The sequence below is a fragment of the Bos grunniens genome, chromosome 13 (genome assembly GCF_055505025.1).
Source record: "Bos grunniens cultivar Pamir isolate PY7600 chromosome 13, Bosgru_T2T1.0, whole genome shotgun sequence".
In the NCBI taxonomy this organism is placed as follows: Eukaryota; Metazoa; Chordata; class Mammalia; order Artiodactyla; family Bovidae; genus Bos; species Bos grunniens.
Window position 1 is genome coordinate 19,249,240 of NC_141177.1, and position 20,816 is coordinate 19,270,055.

A 20,816-nucleotide genomic window follows, 5' to 3' on the forward strand; every position below is an offset into this window, starting at 1 on the left:
TGGCACAACAATGTAAATGAACTATGCTTCAATTAAAAAATTTTCTTTTAGTGAAGGTGAAATAAACACCTAGATAAACTGCCTAGATAAAGAAGAACTTAGGGAATTTGCTGCTAGCAGATCTCCCTTATGAGAAATACTGGCTGAAAGCAAGTGACCTCAGCCAGTAATTCAGATTCACACACCAAAAAAAATGCAGCATCAGTAAAGGTAATTATATATGATTATAAAAGACAATATAAGTGCATGTTTTTCCTTAACTAATTTCAAAAGCAGTTGTGTAAAACTGCATTTATAATTATATTGTTGAACCTATAACAAATAGAAAAGTAATATATTTGACAATAACAGATCAAAGAAAGTGAGTAAGACCAAAGTTGTGTTGGAATAAGGAAATTTTACAAGATAGTAACTCAGGAATTGACAGGAATCTGAAGAAAATCAAAATGGTAAATAAAGAGGGTCATTATAGAAAATTATAAATATTTATTCTCCTTTCTTAGCTTCTTTAATTGACATACAATTTTATGAAATAATTATACAATGTTGTGTAACAAGGTATTGTATAGTACATTGTATTGTTTGGTTTTCAGCATATGTAGATGTAGTATGCATAATAATAATAGCACAAAAAGGGAGGAAAGGGACCTATGAGAGCCCTGGAGTTAGTTTATTTTTAAACTTTACAAATTGTATTAGTTTTGCCAAATATCAAAATGAATCCGCCACAGGTATACATGTGTTCCCCATCCTGAACCCTCCTCCCTCCTCCCTCCCCATACCATCCCTCTGGGTCGTCCCAGTGCACTAGCCCTGGAGTTAGTTTAAATCTAAAAAAGAGTCTGTCAAGATGTATATGGCAAGCAAGCCCTGTAGTGAATGCTGACATAGTAACTTTAGAAATATAGTTAAAGGAATTACATTGTTACACTAGAAAATATTTACTTAATACAATAAGTGTTAACGAAGAACTAGGGGAATACAAGTGAGCTTTAACAAGACAAAAAGTAAAAGGCAGAAGTACATTCAATTTTGTCAGTTAATAACATTAAATGTGAATAGATTGAACAATTCATTCAAAAAACAGATTGCCATGTTGGGTTTTTTAAAACGATCCATTATATGCATCCTACAGGATACACAGTTTCTCAAAGGTAGAAATAGGTTGAAAGTAAATGATAGAAGTGTATCATGCAGAAGATAACCATAAAAAACTGTAATGGCTGTACTATAAGAGAGACTTTAAAAACAAAAAAAAAGATATCAGAGATTTATAAGTAGATTTTATAGTAAATCTATCGAGATTTAGCAGTTAAAATCACATATGTGTCTAACAACAGAGCCAAAAATAAGTAAAGAAAGCAAAAACTAACAGATTTGAAGAGAGGAAATATAAGTTTGAAATATAAGTTCAACATAATAGTTGGAAACTTTAATAACCCAGTTTCAATAGTGGGTAACTATATAGAAGATCAACAAGGAAATAGAAGACTTGAGCAACACAGTAAGCCACCTAGACTAAATATATATATATATATATATATATATATATGCACTAAGCCCTAAAAAAAATTCAGAAAACTTAAAAAAGGATTAAAATTGTAGCGTATATACTTCGATCACGATGGAGTGACATTAGAAATTAATGGTAGAAAGAAATTTGGGAAATTCACAAATGTGTGGAAGTTAAGCAGTCCACTTCTAAATAATTGATGGTTCAAAGATAAAATCACAAAGAAAACTAGAAGATACTTTGAGATGAATGAGATGAAATGAAAATGATGGCACAACATACCAAAATTTACTGAATTTCAACTAAAGCATGCTTAGAAATTTATAGCTGTAAATGCCTGCATATAATATTTCAAAAAAATAACCTAACTTTCTGCTTTAAGTCATTGAACAAAGAAGAGCAAACCACATTCCCAGAGCAGACAGATGGAAAGAAATAATAGGATTGAATTGGAAATTAATACAGAATAGAAAAACAACGGAGAAAATCCACAAAACCAAGAGTTGATTCTTTGAAAATATCAGCAAAATTGACAAATCTTTAGCTGCACTGATCAAGCAAAAAAAAAGAGACAAGATTCAAATTACTAAAATCAGGAGTGAAAGAAGATATATTATAACCAACCTTACAAAGATAAAAGGACTATAAGAGAATACTATAAACAACTATATGCTAATAAATTAGATAACCCAGCTGAAATGGAAAAATTATAAGAAAGACACAAACTCCTGCAACTGACTCAAGAAGAAATAGAAAATCTGAACAGATCTATAACAAGAGATTGAATTAGTGATGAAAAACTATCCCGAAAACAAGTCCTGGCTCAAAAGGCTTCACTGGTTAATTCTACCAACCATTTAAAGAAGAAGTAATGCCTGTACATCACAGACTTCCATAAAGTAGAAGAGGAAAGAACATTTCTTAATTCATTCTGTGAAACTGTATTACCCTGATAACAAAACCAGAGACATCACAAGGGAATTACAGACTAACGTAACTTACAAACGTATATGCAAAACACCTCAACAAAAATACTAGCAAACCAAATACAGCAACAAAAAAGGATTATATACCTGATCAAGTATATATACATGACTAAATGGAATGTATGCAAGGTTGACTCAGTATATGAAAGTCAGTTTAATATGCCACACTGATGGAAAAGGGACGAAAACTACATGATTATTTCAGTAGATGCAGAAAAGGCATTTGACAAAATCCATCTTAAGATAAGAACATTCCAAGTGGGAATGTAAAAGAAATCCTCAACCTGTTAAAAGGCATCTAAGAAAACCCACAGCCAATATTATAACACTTTATGGCCAAAGACTGATAACTTTTCTCTCACTAAGATTAGAACAAGACAAAGATATCTGCTCTTACCACTTCTGTTCATTGTACTGGAAGTTCTGGCTAGGTAGTTAGGCAAGAAAAAGAAAGAAAAGGAAGAAGTAAAACTGTCTCTAGTCACAGATGACATGATCTCTTATACCTAAAGATCCACTACAAAACTGTTAAACCAATAAACAAGTTCATTCAACAGTTTCAGCATACAAGATAGGTATACAGAAATCAGTTGTGTTTCTGTGCAGTAGCAATGAACAAACCAAGAATGAAATTAAAACAATTTCATTTAAAAGAGCATCAGAAAAGAATAAAATACTTAGTGACATATTTAACAAAGAAATAGAAAACTTACACTCTGAAAATTAGAAAACATAATTGTTACTGAAAGAAAACCTAAAAAATTGTGAAGAAAGCATTTGTTCATGAATCAGAAGAGTTGACGTTATTAAAGTAGCAGTAATTCACACCTTGATCTCCAGGTCTGTCTAAAGATTCAGCACAGTCCTTGTCACAATCCCGACTGACTTCTTTGCAGAAATGAACTAGTAGGCCTTCAAATTCATTTGGAAATGCAGGAGGCCTCAAATAGTTATGGCAGTCTTAAAGAACAAAGTGGGGGACTTCCATTTCCTAATTTTTCAACTTAGTACAAAGCTATAATGCTACTGACCTCAAGAGATATACACAATGAAATAGAATTGAGAATTCAGAAATAAATGCTCACTTATATGGTCAGTTGATTTTCAACAAGAGTGCCAAGACCATTTGGCTGGGGAAACAGTAGTCTCTTCAGCAGATGGTACTGGGACCATTAGATATCCACATGCAAAAATGAAGTTGGACTTCCCTCCCCTGCCACCTCACGTCATATATAAAAATGAGCTCAACAAGATCAAAGACCTAAGTGTAAGAACTAATCCTTGAGAACACTTAGAAAACAAGGATAACTCTTTAGGACTTTGGATTTGGTCGTGGTTTCTTTCTTGTTGTTGTGGTTCAGTCATGTCCGACCCCTTGTGACCCTGTGGACTGTAGCCCACCAGGCTCCTCTGTCTGTGGGATTTTCTTGGCCAGAATACTGGAGTGGGTTGCCATTTCCTTCTCCAGGGGATCCTCCTGACCCAGAGAGCAAACCTACATCTCCTGCGATGGCAGGTGGGTTCTTTACCACTGAGCCACCAGGGAAACCCTAGTGGTTTCTTAGATGATGCCTAATACAGGCAACCAGATGAGAACTAGGTAAATTGGACTTCATTAAAATGAAAATATTTTGTGCTTCAAAAAGCAACATCAAGAAAAGGAAAAGCCAGAATGGGTGAAGACTTTTGGACGGTAGAAGACAACATTTTTGCAAACCATATATCTAATAAGGGACTTGTATCTAGAAGATATAAAGAACTCCTACAGCTCAATAATAAAAAGACACCCATTTCAAATTATGGGCAAAATATATGAATAGACTTTCTCCAGAGATGATACAAGAGTAATCAGCAAGCACATGAGAACATTATCAACATCATTAGCCATCAGGGAAATGCAAATCCAATCCAACAATCAGATATCCCTTCATACCCACTGGAATGACTATCATCAAAAAGACTGGTAACAGGTGTCCTTAAGGAGATGGAAAAATCAGAACCCTCATTCTCTGTTGGTAGGCATGCAAACTGGTACAGCCACTGTGGAAAACAGTCTGCAGTTACTCAAAAAGTTAAACATAGTTTTTGTATGACCTAGAAATTCCACTTCTAGGTATACACCCAGGATACATGAAAATATATGTTTATACAAAAACTTACACATGGATGTTCATAGTAGCAGGTTTATTATAACCAAAATACAGAAACAACTCATATCTATCAACTGATGAATGGATAAAAAAATTAATATGTTTTATATAATAGATTATTATTCAGTACTGATACATACTGCAGTCTGAATAAACCTTGAAAACATTGTGCTGGAAACAAAAAACGACAAGTTGTATGATTCCATTTGCAGAAAGAGACAGAACATAGTCTAATGGATGCCTGGGTTTCTAGGGGCTTGGTGAGAAAAGGGGAGTGGCTGCTAAAGCAAATAGGATTTCTTTGTGGGGTGATAAAAGTGCTCTAATGTGGATTGTGATGATAGCTGGATATTCTGTGAATATATTAAAGACCAGTGAGTCATATCCTTGAAAGGGATTAATTGTATGGTATGTGAATTATAGCTTAAAGCTATTTAAGTTAGTGTACTCCAGGGTACAGTATAGATGTATGGAGGATCATACCCACTTTAATCAGTATTGTGGAACTGAAGAGATCTGGAGGGAAGGCCAGGCCTCTTAAACTAGTTTTCCCATCCTCATCCTTGGGAATTGTCTTGTTCCTGCACACTGGCTATTGCTTTGAGGCCTGCGTTTGTTGAAAATATTTATCCTAGAGAGTTTCTTATGAGGCCTTTGCAAACCAGGCAGCAAAAGTTGTCAGTGACTCAGAAGAATCCAAGCTGCCTGCATCTCTTCACTGGTTCATTACTGAGGAGGGCTCCTGTGCTACCCACCACACCTGCTCCTTCCACAAAGGTCCTCTCCCGCAGTGCCCCCCCTCCCCCGCCACAACCCCTGGTCTAGGTGATGAGGACACTGAGGCACCAGAGGCTTCACAGCACCCTGTGGGTGTGCAGCAGAGGTGTGGTTCTGCGTGATAACTCATCAGATTCTCTTTACCAATCAGTTGACTCTGAAACTGTTCTGGGAGCTGGGCCAAGGAGTCCCAAGACATAAAATTGAGTAATGATGGTTTTTCTCCCAACATGTAAGAAAATATATGTCAATAAATAGCATTTTCTCAATTAGATTTTCTTGAGTAAACTGGTTCTTAGTTTTTGCCTACTGCCACTTTAGTTGCCATTAAGAGCTTGCAGATTACAAGAAAGAAAACAAATAGCAAGCAAGCATTAACTGAAAATCCCAGAGTTAGTTTTTTACTTCTGTTTGACACACACTTGTATGTAGGGTACATATGCTTGGCAATTTTTAAGCACTTTTAATATATTAAGTCATTTAATCTTTGCAACATTGGTAATAGATACTGTTGCCGTTGGGCTTCCCTGGTGTTGCAATATTAAAGAATCCTCCTGCCAGTGCAAGAGACACGAGAGAGAAGATGCAGGAGATGTGGGTTCAATCCCTGCCACAGAAAGATCCCCTGGAGCAGGAAATGGCAACCCACTCTAGTATTCTTGTCTGGAAAATTCCATGGACAGAGGAGCCTGGCGGGCTACAGTCCAGGGGGTTGCAAAGAGTTGGATGCAACTGAGCAACAGCACACACATTACTCCTGTTTTATAGATGAGGAAGGATGCTGAAGCATAGGCATGTCAACAGATTTCCACAAAGCCACCTAACAGTCTGGCTCCAAGTCTTTAGCCCCTGTGCTGCAGTCGTGCTTCTTTCAGCATCTGGTCGTCTTCCAGCTTATATATTAGTGATGTTTAACATGGCTGGAAAAATAGTTCCAAGTCCATGAGGTGGAGTAAGTTAGGTTCTTGTGACATGATATCACCATACAGAAATCATAACTGTGAGTGCCTCACCTGGGTATATTTTAGCACCACTGCTCTATGACAGACAGATTTTCTGGCCTTTTCAAAAGGCTCCAGGGCAGCAGTTCAGTAGGAGTATGAAAGGACCTCCTTTCACCTTAAAGATGAGAAAAACTAAGAGGAAGTAAATCCTAAGGTCTCCTGACCCTGAGCATTTAAAATAATAGGGACCGAAGAGTGAGACTTCCCAGGTGACTCAGTGGTAAAGAATCCACATGCCAATGCAAGAGATGTAGGTTAGATCCCTGGGTCTGGAAGATCCCCTGGAGAAGGAAATACTCCAGGAAGAATACTTCAGTATTCTTGCCTGGGAAATTCCATGGACAGAGAGCCTGGCGGGCTACAGTCTTGGGGGTTGCGAAGAGTCGGACACAACTGAGCACAGCACAGCGCGAGTGAGGCTTCCCAAGAATCAGGTTCTGGGCTTTTTGTGTCCTCCTCCACTGCACAGGGTCTCCAGCTGACTGCTGCAGTACTCCTGTTCTCCCCGTTTACAGAACCTTTGAAAGCCTGACGAGGAGGTGACACGCCCAGGGTCCCACAGCCAGCCAGTAGGTTGTCGTTCCACAGCCCTCAGTCTTCATCCCTTTGCTCCGCCACGCTCCTGAGAGTACCCTCCGCTGTGTGACTCACTGAGACTGTTTTGTTAGTGGGGCAGTGGGGTAAAGGGTTTATCTAAAGCCCAGAACACAGTGCTTGACACAGTACAACATAGCTGTTGCCGTCACTGCTAATAATGAAATCGGGGGAAATGAAAATCTGCTAGTAGGTAATATGTTCATCTCCATCTCTAGTATCGATTGTGATGCCTCCTCTGCCTTAGGAAAGTTCCCTTGGCTGAGCGATAGGAGGAAAAAAGTCTTTTAAAAAGATCCCGTTTCAGTCCTTCAGCGGTGCCCCCTTGTGGAATCTCGGCAGAATGACCACATATTCAGTCATTTGTGACCTGAAGAGAATTTGACACAGTTTCCTGCTGGACATGTGTCTGGGTGCCTTCTGGTGGCGGAGGTGGGGTGAGGGGTCCAGATGAGGGCAGAGAATGGGTTAGGGTACTGCGTGGGCTGTGTCAGAGCGTTAAAAGCGGATGGGGTAGAATTGCAGAGTCCGTATTTCCTACCGTCTAGTTACGCGTCTAAGCTTCCTGGTCCCTGGTGGCCTGACGTTCAGAGTCTCCATCACAGGCCTGGGGCCCAGTCTAATGGCTGTCCCCTCAAGTCTATTCAGAGCAGGTTTGAGGGGCAGAAACGTGTTTCCTCACGCGCGGTGACTGAAGCCTGTCTCCTGGTGGCTGTGCCAGCCTCCATTGTGTTCCCTCCGCCAGGGGCTTCTGAGGAGAACAGCCCGCCTCACAGCTCCACCAGGACTCAGCTGCCTCAGTCGATGAAGATCATGCACGAGATCATGTACAAGCTGGAGGTGCTGTACGTGCTGTGCGTGTTGCTGATGGGGCGCCAGCGCAACCAGGTGAGGCCCGCCCAGCTCCGGGCCGCGGCGCTGGCAAGGTGCTTCCCGCGGGTGCGTGCAGCGCGCCGGCGTCCTGCTCGGCTGCCCCCACAGCGACTCTGGCCCTGGCCCAGCAGCGCGAGGAGTCGCGTTCCTCAGCCCTGCAGTCTGGTTCCAGAGCCCATTGTCCTCCCACCGCACCGTACTGGGGCGACCTTTTTAGACAGAGCTCTGGGGCCCCAGGCAGAAGTGGGTGACGTAGCCATGTTACCTGTTACCCGACCTTGTTAATACACAGGGTAAAGGGTGGGTGTCTGCCCTGCAGATGCACTGGAGGACTTGCCAGTCTGATGGGGGCTTGGGGTGCTGGGCCAGAACTAAGTCAAGTTATGACAGCTGGGCAGCTACCAGGGGTCCAGCTGTGTGGAGGTTCCCTGAGTCTTGAAGCAGTTCCAGGAGGGCGGGATGGGGGGTGCTCTGGAAGCACACCCCGCTTCTCCCCAGGATGGACAAGCGGCCCCCTCCCGTTCCCTCTACCTCCTAGGGATGTAGCGAGGCCTGAGGGGAGCTGGGAGCGCGGCAGTCCCTGAGCACCGTTTTGAGTCAGAGACTGTTCTCTCACACAGCTCTCTGTGAGATGGATGCGGTTATCACAAGTTTGCAAGAAAGGAACAATTTTAGAGAAGGTGGAAGGGGAAAGACTGGCTGAAAAGATGACATCTGGCCTGGCAGTGTCCTGAAGAAAGTGAGGGAGCCAGGCATGCCAACCACTTCGCCTGAGGTGGCCTACCAGGTCAAGGAAGCAGGCCCTGGTGGGCACCGGGCTGGTGGTTTAGTGGAATAGTACAAAGCTGGGGGTGCACTGGAGCCAGCAGTCAGGAGAGGCAGGCTGAGGGGTCGCAGGGGGCCAGGTTGCCTCTGGCTTTCATAGGCCATTTAAGGACTCTGGCATTCACCCTGAGTGAAACGGAAAACCATCCTCCAGCTGCTGTGTGCAAGAGCTGACAGTAGCTAAGACCCACGTGTTGATGGCAGGGGTGGTGAGCAGTGCTGTTTTGAAGGTAGAACAGGTAAGATTTGCTGAGAAGTTAGGTATGGACTTAAGTGGAGAGAGGAAGTAAAGATGCCTTCCTTACCTCTCTCCAAGCAGGTGGGAGGAATGGTTTGCCGTTTATTGAGATGGTTAAGACTAGTGGGTAAGAAGTGGAGGGGCAGACGTCTGTAGGGAGGAAGGGGCAGGGTTCAGTTTGAACAGGTTAAGTTTAGCTGTCTGTTAGAATTGGCACTGGAGTTACCTGCACGTGAGTTAGGGGCGAGATGGGCCCTGGAGGTATAACTTTGGGGATTGTCAACCTGTGGTTGGCATTTAAAACCAGGACACTGGATGAGATCCTGCCATGACATCCACAGCACTGGGGCTCCTTCCTTCCATGTGGTATATATTTCATATAAAAAATATTAGTCATGGTGTCTTACCTGTGTTGAGTGCTTTTTCTTTTTCGACACACTTCTGTAATCATATTTGAATTTGCAGGTGCTTGGTAAGTTACACAGCAGATGGTGGCCTCCATCCCACTTGATATTTTTGAAAACCAAGACCCACATAAGGGCCATGTTCTCAGTCTCCAGGCATCGTCAGAGCAGGACTTAAATCCTGCTGCTCTGACTTTTCTTTCTGTCCCTTCACCGTGATAGTTCCCCTGCTCCCTTAGTCTCCCTGGCACCAAGTTTCTATGAATCTTTGTGGTCTTTGGTTAAACTGATCACAGCCGCCCTTTCCGGCTGGCCTCAACCCTGCCTTCCTGAGAGCCAGTGTGATGCTGCTGTGTCCTCATTTGCACAGTCAGCATTTACTGAGTTCCTACTGTGTGCCAGGTACTACAGGGACATGGATTATTTTAATAGGTCGGTAATTCACATAGTTCTGTATTGAGGTATAAATAAGTATCAGTGAAGCCTTTCTCCCCTCTGATCCTGAACATTCAAGGTTCTTCCATGAGGCATCTAATTTTACCAATTATTAATGTCTCTAGAGAGTGTGAAAGTGCATTGGTGCATAGTGAGAATAAGTGTAGATGTTTGCTTTAAAGCTCAGCATTGCTTTCTTTATCCTGAAGGCTTCTTGTACATATATGCCTGGGCTTTTGATAGACCTTCAACGCACATCTGTCTTCATGCTTTTGCCTTCCTACCCCTTCAGGTTCACAGAATGATTGCGGAGTTCAAGCTGATCCCTGGGCTGAATAATTTGTTTGACAAACTGATCTGGAGGAAGCATTCAGCATCTGCCCTCGTGCTCCACGGTCACAACCAGAACTGTGACTGTAGCCCGGTGAGCAGGGACCCTGATGGCAGATGCCAGGAGTGGTTGTTTCAAGACCTGCTGTTGGCCCTTTGAAATCTCCTTCTTTGAAAGTAGAGCAGAAACTAAAAGTCACAGCCCGTGTACTCCCATAATTGGAAGCCACCTTGGGGAAGGATCTGACCCCCACCCTCCACCTACCCAGGAATCCCTTTGGAGACCCTCCACCAGCCTCCCATTGTTCATTCACCTCCAGGCAGGGCCACACACTCCACTCCAGGGCAGCAGGGTTTTCCTCATTGTTCTCTACCCCATTCTAATTGACATCCCTAATAATTAGGTTTGCCTCACAGAACCACGCCAGCGGTTGGCCTCCAAAAAGGACTTTAGGAAGTTTTTTATTTTTTTTAAGGGTCAAGGGCTCATGTCTACCTGGTTTTCATCACGGTACCCTAAAGAGCCCTGAACGGGGAGTCTAAATCATCGGCCGTCAGCACCACATCAGTGCCACACGGCTGTCAGGGCCCAGAGCCGTGGGCCCTGCCTGGTCTCTCTGCTGCATCCTGGGGACTTCCCTCAGTGCCGTGTCTTCCAGTTTGCTGTTTTTCTCCTTGGCTTTGTCAGATTTACCTTTCAACAGATCCATTTGAGTTCATATATTTTGCGTTTCTAAACATTTTGTCTGGATCTTTGTCCAAAAGTATTTGGTCTTTTATTCATTATGTTAAATATTTTCTTCTTCTGTTGCATTTTCTGTCTTTAGTTTCATCTCTTTAATTATTAATAATATACTTTTGTATCGTCTTTTTTGGATTGTTCACAGAGTGCTAATACTTGTGCCTGCGTCTTCAGACTCAGCTTGGGGTGGGGAGTTGCCTTGTGTTCTTTACTGTTTATAGAAGGTCACCTTCAGGGGGCTTGTTTTCCTTGGGGATACTGGAAGTAGTCCCATAGAACATTTGGCTTTTGTCTACCAGGTGCTGTAGGGAGCGGTGTCCCAGGGCAAGTTTTCACATTGAGTATCTGCCCTCCTCCCCTGGAAGTGTGAGCCCAGGGTCCTGCAGACCTGGGGACTCCCCTCCACCAGCAGAGACAGGGTTCTTTGCCAGCTCCTGGGGCTGGTAGGTGGGGTTTTTCTAACCCTTTTTTCACTAAATGTATCAGCTCCACAGGCTTTACATAGGCCCAAGGTCCTGTCTGGTCCCTACAGAGCGTTGAAACCCAAGCCCTGGCCCAAATAAGTCTCATTTGCCCTTCTCTGCCAGCCGTCTCTGTGCTCCCTGCTCTGAACTCAGTCCTTCCTTCGTTTCTAATTCTAGTGGAATTTCTTCTTTCCTATGTGCTTAGCCTCACATTGAAAATAATTTCAGTTATTTTGTATCCAGTATCTTGGAGTGTTTTTAACAGAAAGGTTCTGCCTTAGCTTAATCCACTGTTGGCCAGATGTGGACAAAAGTTTTTCTGACTAAAGAGGAGTCCTCCCTGTGCGCCAGGACAGGGACTCAGAGAAGCAGCAGGATGCCCAGGCTCTCAGCAGACCCTTTTGTTTTCTTTTGGAACGTTGTGACTGTGGTCTTAACGTCGAGGATGCACGTGTATTTTAGGACATCACCTTGAAGATCCAGTTTTTGAGGCTCCTCCAGAGTTTCAGCGACCACCACGAGTAAGTACAAGCTGTCCCCAAGAGGAGACTTGGTTTGCTGTCTCTGTTCTCCCTTTGTCTCATCACTGACCTCAGCGGAGGAGGACCCAGGAGCTGTGAGAGCCGCTCTCACCTCAGTGTGACCATGAGGCTGCACTTCCATAAGAGCTGCCGTTTGTCCAGCCCTTCCTTTATGCCAGGCACTACCTGAGCTTCCCCTTGACCCCCACAGCCACCTTGGAAGTGAGTGCGGAAGTTGCTGGCCCCTTAATACCCCTGGAGTCAATGCAGCTCTCGGCCGTCTGTCCCTCTGAGCCGGGAGTAGACAGCTTGGCTATTCGCAGGGGCCTGTAGGAACCTCAGATGGCCAGAGTGGGCTGAGTATTTATATGTTGAACAGGTGGGATATTCTTTGCCTGTACGAGGAGATGTGCTTTCTCCTGTTTTCCTTGGAACACATTCTGCCCTCTCATTTTTTACTCTTCAGCCTTTGATGGAGGATGTGTAGGAGAATGAGTCTCCGCTATGAGGGAACAGTGCAGGCAGGGGAGGGGTAAATGGCAGCTGACCCTTGACCTTGACACTGGGAAGACATTGGTGAGCTGGCAAACAGAAGCAGGCGCTACTCAGCTCTTACCACCTGCTGGGTACAGGAAACAGGGCCCACTGTTGTATAGTTGCTGAGTTTTTCCCCCGAGAGAAGCCAGAAATGAAGATTTATGTGCACGGTCCTGATTTTTAGGTGCTGGTTTAGATTCCTTGTGTAAGCTAATAGAACATGCCTGAGGACCCGTGTGGCCTCAGGGGCCTTCACTTTGAAGCTTTTGTGTGGGTGGTGTGGCCCATCCTCTCTGAGAGATTCTCTGTTTGAAGGCCTTAAGCCCCAGGAAGTATGGCAACTCTGAAAAAAGGCACCAGTATGTCCTGAATGTGTCCTTTTTCCCCTGAGGACCTGGGTTCCTCACTTTCGTCATTTGACAGCTCACATTCGCAGGCTTGGGTTGTGTATATTCTGAAGCAGCAGGAAAGGGGGGCGTGCTTTTCATGGGAGTGGCAGGGTCAGGTTCCAGTTTTCCAAAGATCATTCTGGGTGCTGTGTGTGGGATTGATTCCTCTGGGAGACCGTTTAGGAAGCTGGTTCTGTCCACATGATGTGGGTGATGAGAGGCCTGGCTGTGAAGGAGGAAGGTCACGCTCGGGCCTCCTGGTGGGAGAGCTGAACTAGGGCCAGGCTTGAGTAAAGTGATGAGCGTCTGGGCATTATGGAGTTGGAAGTGCCTTTGAGAAATTAAATAGAAATGTTCAGTAGCAAAAGAAAGGCCTTACACATACTAAGGAAAGGGGCTTTGTTAGTGAGCATGCAGGCAGAGGGTGGCGTTGGGGCCAGGGAGACTCCCTCAGCCGAACAGCAGTGGGCTCCATGCCCTCCCCCAGAATGCTGCCTTGGGTGGGTGGTTTTCAGGGCACCTACTGGGGGCTTCTTAACAGAAGTGGGCAGCAAGAGACTGGCCCAGTGTGGAGGTGGCGGCCCCAGTTCCTGTCCATTACCGCCTCCAACACATCTGTTTCAGGAACAAATACCTACTGCTCAACAACCAAGAGCTGAATGAACTCAGCGCCATCTCTCTCAAGGCCAACATCCCTGAGGTGGAAGCCGTCCTCAACACTGACAGGTGAGCATCGGGGGCCCACAGCCCGCCTGGCTGCCTGCGTGTCCCGGGGCTCACAGACAGGTGTACCAGGGTCTGCATGCTTGTCCTTTCTCACATGTGTAACTGGCATGCTGAGGGCTCCCGTGTACCAGGCTCTGTCCTCCCGCCACCTGCATTGTCTCACTGGAGCCCCTTAGCAGCCTCAGACGGAAGTGCCATTGTCACCCACCTTGTAAACTGGGGAGCAGGGGCTCAGCAAGGTCACCTGCCAAAGGTCGTAAATGCTCTGCCCCCTCCCTGCTCACTCAGCTTCTTTGGCCTCCCCTTCTCCTGCCCTCTGCCAAAACCCATTAGCTGAGTAATGCCTCACTTTCTGGAGCAGAGCAGTGGGGTCTCAGGCTCACAGGGGTCAGGGCAGGGAGGACTGTGTGCACCAACAGGAGTCATAATTCTCTGATCTTTTGTTGTTTTGGTTTAAAAGCAGCAGAAATCTTTGTTCAAATGAAATTGAATGTAGTCCCACATCTGTCTGCAGTACAGGAGACCCGGGTTCGATCCTTGGGTTGGGAAGATCCTTTGGAGGAGGGCACGGCAACTCCCTCCAGTATTCTTGCCTGGAGAATCCCCATGGACAGAGGAGCCTGGTGGGCTACAGTCCTTGGGGTTGCAAAGAGTCAGACAGGACTGAGCGATCAAGTACACAGCACAAGGCCTGTAGTCGGTGAAGAGTAGAACTGCTCTATTTGAAGGGAAAGTTTAAGGGCCTAGAGTCGCTGCCTGCTATTCCTCTCTCCTCCATAATGCAGCCTGAGTGCTTTTCTCATTTATTTTCTTTGCTTCCTAGACCGGGAAGCAGAGGCCCAGAAATTTCAGTATGTGTCCATGGCCACCTGAAGCCAAAGCTGGGGCCCAGGGTGCTCCCTGCCTTACGTACCCTATCAGTGGCACAGACTTTTCCCCATCTCTTAGACTCTATCATGGTAATCCAAACCCACTTTTGACACAAGCAGCCCTCCCTCCAGCAGTTCCGAGCCCCATATGACTCTGGATGTGTTTTTGGCTTCTGGTCACTTGTCAGCATGCCTGGGCAGTGAAGGCTGCCCTGAGATGTGAGAATGCATTTGGCTGTTTAGTTCTGAGACGGCAGGAGTCCTTAGGGTGCTCTGGACCCAGGTGGAGCAGGAGGACATCCTGCAGGTTTAGAAATGTCCGCATGTTTTGTTTTGTTTTGCTTTTTACCCACCTACATCAGCAAAGACACCCAGCCCCAGGGTCTCAAGACGTTGTTCTTCTGCCATATGGAATTTGGCCTCTGTCAGCCTCTCAAATCTGCCATCAAGATTTTTGTCTGTTTTCTTTCAGGAGTTTGGTATGTGATGGGAAGAGGGGCTTATTAACACGTCTGCTGCAGGTTATGAAGAAGGAGCCAGCTGAGTCATCTTTCAGGTAGGTCTGGACATGCACCTCCCACTCCTGAGGGTGCAGAAACCAAGTGTTTAAGCTGTTAGAAGTGCCTTCTGTCATCACCAGCTTCCACCCCGCATAGCTGGTTATTGTCAGGGAGAGGGAGTCTGCTGGCTCCCTGGTGTTGTACGGAATCTAGCATGTACTGGATTCTGCTGTGTGCTGGCAGTGTGTTTCAGGAATTGAGCCAGCATTCAGCAAGCACCTATTCTGTGCTGATGCTGGACAAGCGGGAAGAAATGGGAGCTACAATCCCTACCCATATGGAGGCCCCTGGCATGCAGGAAATAAGCATGGAAAGACCCCTGTGTGGGGGATGCGGTATGGAAGGGCTCAGAGCCAGGACCTGCCCTGGGGACTGTGGGAGCAAAGGAAGGGCTTGTGGGCGGGGGGGGTGCAGACAGGGAGGGTGTCCCGGTTCCTTAGACTCATCCATGTTGTCTTAGAGGCTGTGGACAGGACAACGGCTGAGGGAGGCATTCCATCAGGGTGGGTGTGAGCTGTCAGCAGGCTCCACGCCCAAGGGTTCCCTGTCAGCTCAGCCTACCTTGTCCCTTCGTCCCCTCACGGATCCAAGCTCTGCCCTCTGGAGCCACTCAGTCAATATCAGCCTCCTCTTCTCTAGGACAGCCCATCAGAAGTGAGTTCAGTGACCCGTCCACAAGCCTGTCTGGTCCCTCATGCATTTCTGACCCCTCTCTTCCATGTCCTCCTGTTCCTCTGAAGGAACGGAGCCTAGAGTATGTTTTCACACGTAACTCCTGGGGCAGTCCTCTGAGCCCACATACTCCTTCCAGACGAACCACATAGAGGACTGTTCCCCACTGAGCCGTCAGCTCCCTAAGTATGGGGACTCGCCACGTGTTCCCAGGGCCCTGTGTGAGGCCCAAGGCCTGGGAGAGGTTCAGTAAGCATCTCCCAGTGTTCAGTGTGTTGGATCAGTGAAAAGGGCAATAGACATCTCCCAGCCGCTCGGTGAATGGAACGTGGGCCAGAAGAGGGCAGCCTTAGCCACCTGGGCCAGGGGTCAACATTTGGGTCGCAGGTTTTGGCAAGCCCGGGCTGTGGAGAGTTTCCTCCGAGGGACCACCTCCTATGCAGACCAGATGTTCCTGCTGAAGCGAGGCCTTCTAGAGGTAATGGCCCAGAGGAGCCAGGGTGTTGGGTGTCTCCTTATCCCCCAGCCCCATGCATTGCTTTCCTGCCCTGAGACCTAGACAGCTGGCAGAAGCAGACCAGACTATCTTCAAATGCCAGTGCACATTTCTCTGGTACTTCCCCTGAGCTTTCAGCTCTGGGTTCCCCATGGGTGCTTACCGGGTGATTGAGGGATCTGAGGGGTGGCCATGGAGGATTATAGGAGTCTGTGAAGTTGCTCAGCAAGGCCTTTTGACCCCAAGGATACTTTGCTGCTGACTATTTAATTTCCCTTTATTGAAAAATGGCCTCCAGAAAAAGCAAAGTTTACAAAAGGGGGTAGAGCAAAATGTCCAAAGCTACAATTGGTTTAAAAAATAAAAAAGGATACAAATAAGAAACTGACCCATGAACTGTAATAACATCCATAAGGTAAAGAATTCACTTAAATGAGTATATACAATCTCAAGAAAAAGAAAAGGAAACATTTTAACTGTCTTGTAAAAATTCACTCATTGTAAACCTTTCCGTTTATTAACATGAACCATGGGGTCAAAATGTGTCTCCTGTCCTTAAACCCCATGCTTCACTTGAATGGCCTCAGTGCTCAGGCCAGGGCCGTATTACCTCTGGAGACAGCTCCCTCCCTGTGAGCTGGAGAGCTTGGCCATCGTGAAAAGACTTTAGCTCAGACCTGGGCAAGCAAGAGAGGTTGTGGCTACATACCTCAACCTGCCCTCACCCCTACCCGCCCCACTTCCTGGTTAGGTGTGTCAGGCCTGGCCTTGCCCTTGGAGCCACCAGCATTCTCCAATGAGAATCTAGACAGGGGAGCAGGTTCTATCAACCTGGATGCTTGCTCGAAGCTAACACCACATGGGCTGAGCTACATACCAGGGCTGGGGGAGGCAGGCGGTGGGCAGCTCAGATGAGCATGGCCTGGGGCCTCCAGGGACCAGCCACCTTTTCCTGCCTTCATTCTGTCCTCTCCCACCCCCAGCACATCCTCTACTGCATCGTGGACAGTGAGTGCAAGTCACGGGATGTGCTGCAGAGTTATTTTGACCTTCTTGGGGAGCTGATGAAGTTTAATGTTGATGCATTCAAGAGGTTCAATAAGTACATCAACACTGATGCAAAGGTAAGTCTAAGCCAGGGCTTCGTGAGTTCACTGTTTTGTCCAGAAGTTATGTCAGAGCCCTGGTCCTTGCCAGTCTTCAGGTGCTGGTTTTACACTGGAGAGTCCTGGGGTCAGCGGGCAGATGTCAGTTAGCGTTCATTAGCCCTTGCTCTGCGCTAGACCCTGGGTATGCAGGGATGAAAGTCTCGCCTGCTTGTGGGCAGGCGGGAACAGGTGAGCTTGGCAGTGACTCTGACACAGTGTGCCAGGTGCCATGATGGGCCCTGGAAGGGCAGGACGGGGCCTGACGGGGTAAGCTTTCAGGGTGTATGTGGTAGAAACCCAGCCCAGACTAATTGAAGTAAACATGACAGCAGTCCCTTTGGTGCAGAAAACACTGGACGTGGTGTCTGAAGATCTGGTTCAGCTCTTGCTGGGGCTGCTTATTAGGTGGGGAGGGCAGGGCACCGAGTCCCTCTGAGCTTCGGTCTTCCTGTTGGCAACAGCTGGGCCAGGGTAGGTGGGTGCCCCCTGCAGTGACCGCATGCCCTGGGCCTTGGCCATCTTTAGCCGAGAGCCCACCACCCCCGTCAGCCTGGCCCCCGCTCCAGTTCCAGGTGTTCCTGAAGCAGATCAACAGCTCGCTGGTGGACTCCAACATGCTGGTGCGCTGTGTCACCCTGTCACTGGACCGATTCGAAAACCAGGTGGACATGAAAGGTAAGAGAAGGCTCAGTGCTGACGCGAGTCCGTCCATTGTGGCCACACTGGTGTCAAACACCTAGCCTCTTGCAGGAGACAGAAATTTCTGAGTCATTACACAACCAACATGGTTGGGGTCAGGGCAGTGGCTCTCTGGGTGATTTTCATGAATTTTCTCTATCATCCATGCTTCCTCTGATGGGCATGTATGACATTTTAATTAAAGAAAACCAAAACATTGTTGCCAGCAAAATGCAAGAAACAACGCCATACCCTTCCTCTCCTGGCCTGGAATTGCCTGGATGAGGATTCAAGTGGTGAAGCCTGGGGAGGGCCTCAGGGAGGCATGGCGCCAGAATGGGACTGAAGGAGAAGGGGAAGGCGCACTCCTGCTGGGGCTCTCATGGGAACGCAGGCTTGGCCATGGTGGCGGAGCAGCTGGAGCTTTGTTCCCTGCTGCAGCCCAGCTTTTCTATAGTTGTTTTGACAGTGGGGGCTCCCAGCTTCAGAGTTGGGGCCCGAGGGGGGCTTGACTAGAAGCCTGGGTGTCGGGCTCCAGGGCCATCGAGCAGCTTCTGCGCCTGCTGCTCACACCTCTGCCTGTCTGCCCTCAGTTGCGGAGGTCCTGTCCGAGTGCCGCCTGCTCGCCTACATATCCCAGGTACCCACACAGATGTCCTTCCTCTTCCGCCTCATCAATATCATTCACGTGCAGACGCTGACCCAGGTGAGAGGCCTACAGACCTGCCCCCAGGAAAGGGGTTTGGAAAGTTACCGTCATCCCGGGGCCACCTTCACCCTAGAAGTACCTCTCCTGTCACCCACCCCTTCATTCCTAGGAGACCCCCCAGCTATTCTGAGGACTTGTTCCAATAAGGGATCAGCTCCCCATTTTACAGAAGGGGCCTGGGGAAGGAGCCAGCCTCTGAGGTCACAAGTGGTTTGGGCAGAGTCTGGGTGGGCAGTGAGTTCTGACTCCCCATCCAGTGCTCTCCAGGCCCTGCCTGCAGCACAGACCTGGGGTTGGATCTGATGTTGACACCCATCTCCTTCAATAAGCAATTGTGCAGCTGCCCTCCTCCAAGCTTCACACCCTCTTTTCTAAAATGGGGGTGACACTCAGAGGTTTTCTTTTGTTCCTTCATCTAACAAACATTTATTAAGGCAAGACCCTGGGCTGGGGATGCACCATGAATAAACAGACCAAGATGCTTCCAGTCTAGTGCTGAGTGAGAGAGATGTGTACGCCCAGCCGCCCCAGGGACTGAGGCTCCCAGGAAGAAGCCGTGCCTGAGCCGATTCTGGAGGAGGCATGGACTGACTAGATTAATAGTGCCGCTCCCCCCAACTCTGGGGTGGGAGATGGGGGCAGTGAGGGCCAGGAAGGCACTGGGGGCAGGAGCTTCATCGTTCCTCTCCGCCGTCCTCTGTTGGCTTTATGCAGGGCAGCACCGTGTGAGGCCCGTGGACACCTCCGCCCTGCCCACTACCCCCTTACCTCCCGCCCCGGTCCACCAGGGCCCCTGGGCTGCCGGCACACGCCTGACCCACACAGCCCGATCCTTGTAGGAGAACGTCAGCTGCCTCAACACCAGCCTGGTGATCCTGATGCTGGCCCGACGGAAAGAGCGGCTGCCCCTCTACCTGCGGCTGCTGCAGCGGATGGAGCACAGCAAGAAGTACCCCGGCTTCCTGCTCAACAACTTCCACAACCTGCTGCGCTTCTGGCAGCAGCACTACCTGCACAAGGACAAGGACAGCACCTGCCTGGAGAACGTGAGTGCCCCGCCCCCGAGGGTGGCAGGCAGGCTGCGGGCGCGCCGGCCCAGGCTCCTCGGAGGGGCAGGTGTCCGGGGCGCCTGACTCCCACCGGGCCCTGTGGAAGGCAGCTCTCTACCCCTTACCAGGGCACTTCCCGTGGCCCCTCTCTCTGTGCACAGAGCTCCTGCATCAGCTTCTCATACTGGAAAGAGACCGTGTCCATCCTGTTGAACCCAGACCGCCAGTCTCCCTCTGCCCTTGTCAGCTACATTGAGGAGCCCTACATGGACATAGACAGGGACTTCACCGAGGAGTGATCTTGGGCCAGGCCTCGGTGGCTGCTGGGCCAGCGCGGGTGAGCGGGGTACGCGTGCCTCACGCCCTGCCCCCACCCTTCCCCCGCCTCCCTGCTGCTCCACCTGCCCCGGGTCTTCAGGTACAGGCTGAGTGGGAGGGAGCATCTAGAAGCCCTTGGCCCTTGGGTTCTGAGGCTCCGGGTCATTGGGGTGCCTCAGTTCCCTCAAGATGGCCATGATGAGGACAGGGGCGCTGTGCCCACCCTTCGTTCAGAACCCTGGGGCCCTGGCCCACCTAGAGCTAAGGGGACTTTTAAAAACAGCTCTGTCTGAGCTCCCGCCGGTCTCTTGACTGTCAGTCCTGGCATGGGGAGGGAGATGTGGGCCCCCTCCCCAATCTGTGAGCCGAGCTTGCCCTGGCCTTTGGACCCAGGCAAAGGCTTCTGAGCCCCTGGGCAGGGGTGGGGGATACCAGAGAATGCTTCTTTCCCCCAGGCCTGCCCATCTGTCCCTCCTTTCCTCCCTCCCTCGTTTTCCTTTAGCTCCTCTGGTTCTGTTTGCTCATTGGCCGCTGTGTTCATCCCAGGGGTTTCCCCCAGAAGTGGGGGGCTTTCTCCTTCAATCCCCTGGGGCACAGGGTGGCTGTGCCCCACCCCCACCCCCAGGCAGCATCTCCTGCCTGAGCCTGCCCGCACGGGAGCCTGCCTGGGAGCACACCCCCGGCCCCTTCTTGTGTTGCCAATTTATTAACAACAAATAAACCAATTAAATGGAGACTATTAAAGAATTTATTTTAAATGACTGATGTGGGCCTGACTTTTGTCTGTGAGACCATGTGCTCCCCTCCCC

The 20,816-nt window shown here is 48.1% G+C and overlaps 1 protein-coding gene across 2 annotated transcripts in view; it reads left to right on the forward strand.

Annotated features, from left to right (window-relative positions):
• TRPC4AP (transient receptor potential cation channel subfamily C member 4 associated protein) overlaps positions 1-20,768 on the forward strand; it is a 69,340-nt gene extending 48,572 nt beyond the window's left edge. The window contains exons 9-19 of one of the 2 annotated variants that reach the window (XM_086332215.1): positions 7,746-7,912; positions 10,092-10,223; positions 11,798-11,856; positions 13,407-13,508; positions 14,850-14,933; positions 15,997-16,087; positions 17,089-17,229; positions 17,820-17,928; positions 18,525-18,637; positions 19,480-19,686; positions 19,851-20,768. In XM_086332215.1, the coding sequence (XP_086188341.1) occupies positions 7,746-7,912; positions 10,092-10,223; positions 11,798-11,856; positions 13,407-13,508; positions 14,850-14,933; positions 15,997-16,087; positions 17,089-17,229; positions 17,820-17,928; positions 18,525-18,637; positions 19,480-19,686; positions 19,851-19,988 (1,343 nt within the window). In that variant the 3' untranslated portion in view covers positions 19,989-20,768. The remainder of the gene's footprint in view (positions 1-7,745; positions 7,913-10,091; positions 10,224-11,797; positions 11,857-13,406; positions 13,509-14,849; positions 14,934-15,996; positions 16,088-17,088; positions 17,230-17,819; positions 17,929-18,524; positions 18,638-19,479; positions 19,687-19,850) is intronic. The other variant, XM_086332216.1, reaches the window with a different exon arrangement.
• Positions 20,769-20,816: the final 48 nt, after the last annotated feature.